Genomic DNA, 11,283 nt, shown 5'->3' on the forward strand with positions numbered 1-11,283 from the left:
TATCACCACTACTATCACCACTACCACTACTATCACCACTACTATCACTATCACCACTACTATCACCATTACTACTACTTTCACTACTACTCACTACTACTAGCACCACTACTACTACTTCACTACTACTATTACTACTACTACTATCACTACTACTATTACTACTACTATCACTACTACTAGCACCACTACTACTACTTTCACTACTACTAGCACCACTACTACTACTTTCACCACTACTACTACTTTCACTACTATCACCACCACTACTACTATCACCACTACTACTTCTATCACCACTACTAGCACCACTACTAGCACCACTACTACTACTTTCACTACTACTATTACTACTACTACTATCACTACTACTACTATCACTACTACTACTATCACCACCACTACAACTACTATCACCACTACTACTATCACCACTACTACTACTATCACCACCACTACAACTACTATCACCACTACTACTATCACCACTACTACTACTACTATCACCACCACTACTATCACCACTACTACTATCACCACCACTACTACTACTACTTTCACCACCACTACTACTACTACTACTTTCACCACCACTACTACTACTTTCACCACCACTACTACTACTTTCACTACTACCACCACCACCACCACTACTACCATCACTGCTACCATCACCACTACTACTATACCACTACTACTACTACTACTATCACCACTACTACTGCTATCACCACTACTACTACTACTATCACTACTACTACTATCACTACTACTACTATCACTACTACAACTATTACCACTATCACCACTACTACTATTACCACTATCACCACTACTACTACTACTGCTATCACCACTACTACTACCACTATTACTACTATCACTACCACTATTACTACTATCACTATCACCACTACTACTACTACTTTCACCACCACTACTACTACTACTTTCACTACTACCATCACCACTACCACTACTACCATCACTACTAGCACCACTACTAGCACCACTACTACTACTTTCACTACTACTATTACTACTACTACTATCACTACTACTACTATCACCACCACTACAACTACTATCACCACTACTACTACTATCACCACCACTACTACAACTACTATCACCACTACTACTATCACCACTACTACTACTTTCACTACTACTATCACCACCACTACTACTACTATCACCACTACTACTATCACCACCACTACTACTACTACTACTTTCACCACCACTACTACTACTACTACTTTCACCACCACTACTACTACTTTCACCACCACTACTACTACTTTCACTACTTTCACCACCACTACTACTACTTTCACCACCACCACCACTACTACCATCACTACTACCATCACCACTACTACTATACCACTACTACTACTACTACTATCACCACTACTACTGCTATCACCACTACTACTACTACTATCACTACTACTACTACTACTACTATCACTACTACAACTATTACCACTATCACCACTACTACTATTACCACTATCACCACTACTACTACTACTGCTATCACCACTACTATTACTACTATCACTACCACTATTACTATCACCACTACTACTACTACTTTCACCACCACTACTACTACTACTACTACTACTACTACTTTCACTACTACTACTACTTTCACTACTACCATCACCACTACCACTACTACCATCACTACTAGCACCACTACTAGCACCACTACTAGCACCACTACTACTACTTTCACTACTACTATTACTACTACTACTATTACTACTACTACTATCACTACTACTACTATACTACTATCACTACTACAACTATTACCACTATCACCACTACTACTATTACCACTATCACCACTACTACTACTACTACCACTACAACTATCACTACCACTATTACTATCACCACTACTACCACCACTACTACTACTACTTTCACCACCACTACTACTACTACTTTCACTACTACCATCACCACTACCACTACTACCATCACTACTACCATCACTACTAGCACCACTACTACTACTTTCACTACTACTATTACTACTACTACTATCACTACTACTACTATCACCACCACTACAACTACTATCACCACTACTACTATCACCACTACTACTACTATCACCACTACTACAACTACTATCACCACTACTACTATCACCACCACTACTACTATCACCACCACTACTACTACTACTACTTTCACCACCACTACTACTACTACTACTTTCACCACCACTACTACTACTTTCACCACCACTACTACTACTTTCACTACTTTCACCACCACTACTACTACTTTCACTACTACCACCACCACCACTACTACCATCACTACTACCATCACCACTACTACTATACCACTACTACTACTACTACTATCACCACTACTACTGCTATCACCACTACTACTACTACTATCACTACTACTACTACTACTACTATCACTACTACAACTATTACCACTATCACCACTACTACTATTACCACTATCACCACTACTACTACTACTACTGCTATCACCACTACTATTACTACTATCACTACCACTATTACTATCACCACTACTACTACTACTTTCACCACCACTACTACTACTACTACTACTACTACTACTTTCACTACTACTACTACTTTCACTACTACCATCACCACTACCACTACTACCATCACTACTAGCACCACTACTAGCACCACTACTAGCACCACTACTACTACTTTCACTACTACTATTACTACTACTACTATTACTACTACTACTATTACTACTACTACTATCACTACTACTACTATCACTACTACAACTATTACCACTATCACCACTACTACTATTACCACTATCACCACTACTACTACTACTACCACTACAACTATCACTACCACTATTACTATCACCACTACTACTACTACTACTACTACTACTACTTTCACCACCACTACTACTACTACTTTCACCACCACTACTACTACTACTTTCACTACTACCATCACCACTACCACTACTACCATCACTACTACCATCACTACTAGCACCACTACTACTACTTTCACTACTACTATTACTACTACTACTATCACTACTACTACTATCACCACCACTACAACTACTATCACCACTACTACTACTACTACTACTATCACCACTACTACTACTACTATCACCACCACTACTACAACTACTATCACCACTACTACTATCACCACTACTATCACCACTACTACTACTTTCACTACTACTATCACCACTACTACTATCACCACCACTACTACTACTACTTTCACCACCACTACTACTACTACTTTCACCACCACTACTACTACCATCACTACTACTACTACCATCACTACTACTACTACTACCACTACTACTACTATCACCACTACTACTACTACTACTATTACCACTATCACTACTACCACTATCACCACTACTATCACTACTACTACTATCACCACTACTACTATTACCACTATCACCACTACTACTACTGCTATCACTACTATCACTACCACTATTACTATCACCACTACTACTACTACTACCATCACCACTACTACTACTACCATCACCACTACCACTACTATCACCACTACTACTATACCACTACTACTACAACTATCACCACTACTACTGCTACTACTATCACCACTACTACTACTACTATCACCACTACTACTGCTATCACCACTACTACTACTACTACTACTATCACCACTACTACTACTACTACTACTATCACCACTACTACTACTACTACTACTATCACTACTACTACTATCATCACCACTACTACTATTACCACTATCACTACTATTACCACTATCACCACTACTACTATTACCACTATCACCACTACTACTACTACTGCTATCACCACTACTACTACTGCTATCACCACTACTACTATCACTATCACCACTACTACTACTACTATCACTACCACTATTACTATCACCACTACTACTATTACCACTATCACCACTACTACTACTACTATCACTACCATTATTAATACTACTACTACTGCTATCACCACTACTAATATCACTATCACCACTACTATCACCACTACTAATATCACTATCACCACTACTAGTACTGCTACCACCACTACTACTATCACCACTACTACTGCTACCACCACTACTACTATCACTACTACTACTACTTTCACCACCACTACTACTACTACTTTCACTACTACCATCACCACTACCACTACTACCATCACTACTAGCACCACTACTAGCACCACTACTAGCACCACTACTACTACTTTCACTACTACTACTATTACTACTACTACTATCACTACTACTACTATCACCACCACTACAACTACTATCACCACTACTACTACTACTATCACCACTACTACTACTACTATCACCACCACTACTACAACTACTATCACCACTACTATCACCACTACTATCACCACTACTACTACTTTCACTACTACTATCACCACTACTACTATCACTACTACTACTACTTTCACCACCACTACTACTACTACTTTCACTACTACCATCACCACTACCACTACTACCATCACTACTAGCACCACTACTAGCACCACTACTAGCACCACTACTACTACTTTCACTACTACTACTATTACTACTACTACTATCACTACTACTACTATCACCACCACTACTACTACTACTTTCACCACCACTACTACTACCATCACTACTACTACTACCATCACTACTACTACTACTACCACTACTACTACTATCACCACTACTACTACTACTACTATTACCACTATCACTACTACCACTATCACCACTACTATCACTACTACTACTATCACCACTACTACCTATTACCACTATCACCACTACTACTACTGCTATCACTACTATCACTACCACTATTACTATCACCACTACTACTACTACTACTTTCACCACCACTACTACTACTACCATCACCACTACCACTACTATCACCACTACTACTATACCACTACTACTACAACTATCACCACTACTACTGCTACTACTATCACCACTACTACTGCTACTACTATCACCACTACTACTACTACTATCACCACTACTACTGCTATCACCACTACTACTACTACTACTACTATCACCACTACTACTACTACTATCACCACTACTACTACTACTACTACTATCACTACTACTACTATCATCACCACTACTACTATTACCACTATCACTACTATTACCACTATCACCACTACTACTATTACCACTATCACCACTACTACTACTACTGCTATCACCACTACTACTACTGCTATCACCACTACTACTATCACTATCACCACTACTACTACTACTATCACTACCACTATTACTATCACCACTACTACTATTACCACTATCACCACTACTACTACTACTATCACTACCATTATTAATACTACTACTACCACTATCACCACTACTACTGCTATCACCACTACTAATATCACTATCACCACTACTAATATCACTATCACCACTACTACTACTACTATCACCACTACTACTGCTATCACCACTACTACTACTACTACTACTATCACCACTACTACTACTACTACTACTATCACCACTACTACTACTACTACTATCACTACTACTACTATCATCACCACTACTACTATTACCACTATCACTACTATTACCACTATCACCACTACTACTATTACCACTATCACCACTACTACTACTACTGCTATCACCACTACTACTACTGCTATCACCACTACTACTATCACTATCACCACTACTACTACTACTATCACTACCACTATTACTATCACCACTACTACTATTACCACTATCACCACTACTACTACTACTATCACTACTATCACTACCACTATTACTATCACCACTACTACTACTACTACTTTCACCACCACTACTACTACTACCATCACCACTACCACTACTATCACCACTACTACTATACCACTACTACTACTTTCACTACTACTATCACCACTACTACTGCTATCACCACTACTAATATCACTATCACCACTACTATCACCACTACTAATATCACTATCACCACTACTAGTACTGCTACCACCACTACTACTATCACCACTACTACTGCTACCACCACTACTACTATCACTACTACTACTACTTTCACCACCACTACTACTACTACTTTCACTACTACCATCACCACTACCACTACTACCATCACTACTAGCACCACTACTAGCACCACTACTAGCACCACTACTACTACTTTCACTACTACTACTATTACTACTACTACTATCACTACTACTACTATCACCACCACTACAACTACTATCACCACTACTACTACTACTATCACCACTACTACTACTACTATCACCACCACTACTACAACTACTATCACCACTACTATCACCACTACTATCACCACTACTACTACTTTCACTACTACTATCACCACTACTACTATCACCACCACTACTACTACTACTATCACCACCACTACTACTACTACTTTCACCACCACTACTACTACTACTTTCACTACTACCATCACCACTACCACTACTACCATCACTACTACCATACTACTACTACCACTACTACTACTATCACCACTACTACTACTATCACCACTACTACTACTACTACTATTACCACTATCACTACTACTACCACTATCACCACTACTATCACCACTACTACTATTACCACTATCACCACTACTACTACTGCTATCACTACTATCACTACCACTATTACTATCACCACTACTACTACTACTACTTTCACCACCACTACTACTACTACCATCACCACTACCACTACTATCACCACTACTACTATACCACTACTACTACAACTATCACCACTACTACTGCTACTACTATCACCACTACTACTACTACTATCACCACTACTACTGCTATCACCACTACTACTACTACTACTACTACTATCACCACTACTACTACTACTACTACTATCACACTACTACTACTACTACTACTATCACTACTACTACTATCATCACCACTACTACTATTACCACTATCACTACTATTACCACTATCACCACTACTACTATTACCACTATCACCACTACTACTACTACTGCTATCACCACTACTACTACTGCTATCACCACTACTACTATCACTATCACCACTACTACTACTACTATCACTACCACTATTACTATCACCACTACTACTATTACCACTATCACCACTACTACTACTACTATCACTACCATTATTAATACTACTACTACCACTATCACCACTACTACTGCTATCACCACTACTAATATCACTATCACCACTACTAATATCACTATCACCACTACCGGTACTACTACTATCACCACTACTAGTACTGCTACCACCACTACTACTATCACCACTACTACTGCTACCACCACTACTACTATCACCACTACTACTGCTACCACCACTACTACTATCACCACTACTACTAATCTCAGCAAAAAATAAATGTCCACTTTTCAGGACCATATCTTTCAAAGATAATTCGTAAAAATCCAAATAACTTCACAGACCTTCATTGTAAAGGGTTTAAACACTGTTTCCCATGCTTGTTCAAGGAACCATAAGCATTTAATGAACATACACCTGTGGGAACGGTCATTAAGACGGTAGGCATTTAAGGTCAGTTTTGAAAACTTAGGACACTAAAGAGGCCTTTCTACTGACTCTGAAAAACACCAATAGAAAGATGCCCAGGATGCTCATCTGCGTGAACGTGCCATAGGCATGCTGCAAGGAGGCAACAACACCTGCACAGGATCGGTACATCCGAACATCACACCTGCGGGACAGGTACAGGATGGCAACAACTGCCCGTGTTACACCAGGAATGCACAATCCCTCCATCAGTGTTCAGACTGTCCGCAATAGGCTGTGAGAGGCTGGACTGAAGGCTTGTAGGCCTGTTGTCTGGTGAGGACCTGCCTTACATCACCGGCAACAACGTCGCCTATGGGCACAAACCCACCGTCGCTGGACCAGACAGGACTGGCAAAAAGTGCTCTTCACTGACGAGTCGCGGTTTTGTCTTACCATGGGGGATGGTCGGATTTGCGTTTATCATCGAAGGAATGAGCGTTACATCGAGGCCTGTACTCTGGAGCGGGATTGATTTGGAGGTGGAGGGTCCGTCGTGGTCTGGGGCGGTGTGTCACAGCATCATCAGACTGAGCTTGTTGTCATTGCAGGCAATCTCAACGCTCTGCGTTGCAGGGAAGACGACATCCTCCCACATGTCAGGATGACCCTCCAGCATGACAATGCCACCAGCCATACTGCTCGTTCTGTGTGATTTCCTGCAAGACAGGAATGTCATGTTCTGCCATGGCCAGCGAAGAGCCCGGATCTCAATCCCATTGAGCACTTTTGGGACCTGTTGGATCGGCGGGTGAGGGGCTAGGGCCATTCCCCCTAGAAATGGCCAGGATCTTGCAGGTGCTTTGGTGGAAGAGTGGGGTAACATCTCACAGCAAGAACTGGCAAATCTGGTGCAGTCCATAATGCAGCTGTTGTACACCAGATACTGACTGTTACTTTTGATTTTGACCCCCCCTTTGTTCAGGGACACATTATTCAGTTTCTGTTAGTCACATGTCTGTGGAACTTGTTCCGTTTATGTCTGTTGTTGAATCTTATGTTCATACAAATATTTATGTGTTAAGTATGTTACGATTGCTGAAAATAAACGCTGTTGACAGTGAAAGGGCGTTTCTTTTTTTGCTGAGTTTACTACTATTATCACTACTATAACCACTATTGTTTCTATTGCTATCACTACTACTATTATCACCACTACTGGTACTACTACGATCACTAGTACTACTACTATCACCACTATTATTATTATACTATCACCACTACTACCACTATTGTTTATTCTACTAGTATCATCACTACTAGTAGCGCCACTACTACTATCAGCACTACCATTACAACTACTATTAGCACTATCACTACTTCTGGTACTACTACTATTACTATCACCACTACTACTACTACTACAACCACTATTGTTTCTATTACTATTATCACTACTAGTAGCACTATCACAATTACTAATACTAGCACTACTACTATTGTTACTATCATTACTACTATTACTATGATCACCACTACTACTACTCCTATCACACTACTGCTAGCATCACTACTAATAGCACTACCACTACTACAACCACTACTATTATTACTACTACTTCGACTACCACTGGTATTACTACTACTACTAGCATCATTACTACAACCACTACACTTGCATTTACATTTACATTTAAGTCATTTAGCAGATGCTCTTATCCAGAGCGACTTACAAATTGTTACTATTACTATGATCACCACCACCACTATTAGTGTGAATGCTTCGGGGAAGTATACATCCATTGTTTTACAGGTATTCAAGGTTGTTTACATATGTCTTGAGACTGCATGTCCTCTTTTCTCTCACACTGTCTCGCTTTTTCTGTCTCCCTCTTCAATCCTCTGTCCCTCCCAAACTCTGTTTTGTATGTAGGCTATGATGATTATGATTTCTCATCAAAATATCTAAACCCTGTGCATTTGCCTGCAGTTAAGCAGAAACTTCTGTGTTTTGAAAAATCTCAAGCCTTCTCCCCTCTCCCACCATGCAGAGGCCGTGGCACGAGTACGAGCACAACTTTCAGATCATGTACAAGGTGGGTATGGGCCACAAGCCCCCCATCCCAGAGAAGCTGTCCACAGAGGGGAAGGATTTCCTGGGTCACTGTCTGGAGAGCGAGCCCAAACAACGCTGGACTGCCAGTACACTGCTAGACCACCCATTCGTCAAGGTCAGAAACATTACATACTTCATTACAAAAGAACATTGGACGTAGAGGTACTATAATGTGTACTAGATTGGCAAAACATGCATAAACAGTCACATGGTAGTCTAGATTAAATGTGAAAAGGGGAATTTGGAGATCACATGTGAAGACTAACCTACAGCTCATTTCTGTTGTCTTTCATTCCTAGGTTTGCACAGATGAAGAGTGAGTGAGGGGGAACGAACCCTGTGGCTGTCACGTTTACAAACTATAGCACTACTGTACATGATGTTGGCCAGAGACTGGACACAGCCAGATAGAGGGGCTTTGGACACAAGAGGGACTTGTGAACATAGGAAACAGGAAGTGATAACTGCAGGCACATGGAGCTAAACTGAGGAACTCTTATGACATCATTTAAGATGGATCACCTGGGTCGTGTTCATTAGCCACCTGTTCAATTAGAACAGCTTGTTTTAGTTTTGTCTTAGAATATTTTTTTGGGCTACGTTGTGTCCTAATGAACATGACCCTGTAGTCGAGTGACAGGTCTTGCATTTTCTGGAAGGGGATAGAGGGGGATGTATTGCATTGTACATACTATAATAATAGGATTGGTTCATTGGATCCTTCCTTGTATAAACAATATTGTAAAGCTTGAGTAATAAAAATAGCCACATCTTGTTCTCACTGGTGAAGATCAGGGAAGACATTTTAAAGAAATGGGGGGAAAATAACAACGCTATGTCACTTTTTTTTTTTTAACTGTTCCCCCTTTCAGTGAATGTACTAGGGGACAAGTAAGGGACAGTTAAGCGATCTTAGATCGATATCTGGGTCTCGTTCAGTAGACAAACGTTGTGGAACATTGCAGCTAGAAATGTCGAGGCATGTTTGTTCTACAATGTTGTGCCCTTCTGAACTTGCCCCAGGTTTGGTCCAGGCAGATATTGTCTTGCCTTTCCTCATTGCACAGAAGCAGGGGATGCTGCATCTGTAAGAAACTATTTCCACGCAAACATGCAAATTAACTCAAAGACTGTGGGGAGTCCAGGAAGGAAAGAAACAATTTATTTTAGGGGATTTGTTTTAAAATATATATTTTTTTGCCTTGCTAAGGAGAGGATTCCATTGGTAACATGTGGGGCTTAAGCCTATTGTGCATCCCAAATGGCACCCTATATAGTGCACTACTTTTATGGTCCTGGTCAATAGTAGTGCACTATATAAGGAAGAGTGTGCCATTTGGGTGCAGGGGATGTGGGCGGGGTTCTATAGGTTTCAGGCATGGATTGATGGTCTGTTGGACAGCTGGCGCATATCCAACCAATGAGAGAAGACAAAGTTGCACGCTCACTCCCTGCTGCTGAACACACACACATACATTCTGGTCCTCTGCTGCTCTTTGTGTTTGCTATGTACAAACAATATTAATAAATCTTTTTTTAAGAAATGTGTGTCATG

General features: G+C 40.4%; 1 protein-coding gene across 3 annotated transcripts in view; it reads left to right on the forward strand.

Annotated features, from left to right (window-relative positions):
* map3k4 (mitogen-activated protein kinase kinase kinase 4) overlaps positions 1–11,272 on the forward strand; it is a 107,743-nt gene extending 96,471 nt beyond the window's left edge. For all 3 annotated transcript variants that reach the window (XM_071409300.1, XM_071409301.1, XM_071409302.1), the window contains 2 exons: positions 9,664–9,843; positions 10,028–11,272. In XM_071409300.1, the coding sequence (XP_071265401.1) occupies positions 9,664–9,843; positions 10,028–10,048 (201 nt within the window). In that variant the 3' untranslated portion in view covers positions 10,049–11,272. The remainder of the gene's footprint in view (positions 1–9,663; positions 9,844–10,027) is intronic.
* Positions 11,273–11,283: the final 11 nt, after the last annotated feature.

This window comes from Salvelinus alpinus, chromosome 7 (assembly GCF_045679555.1).
Source record: "Salvelinus alpinus chromosome 7, SLU_Salpinus.1, whole genome shotgun sequence".
Lineage (NCBI taxonomy): Eukaryota > Metazoa > Chordata > Actinopteri > Salmoniformes > Salmonidae > Salvelinus > Salvelinus alpinus.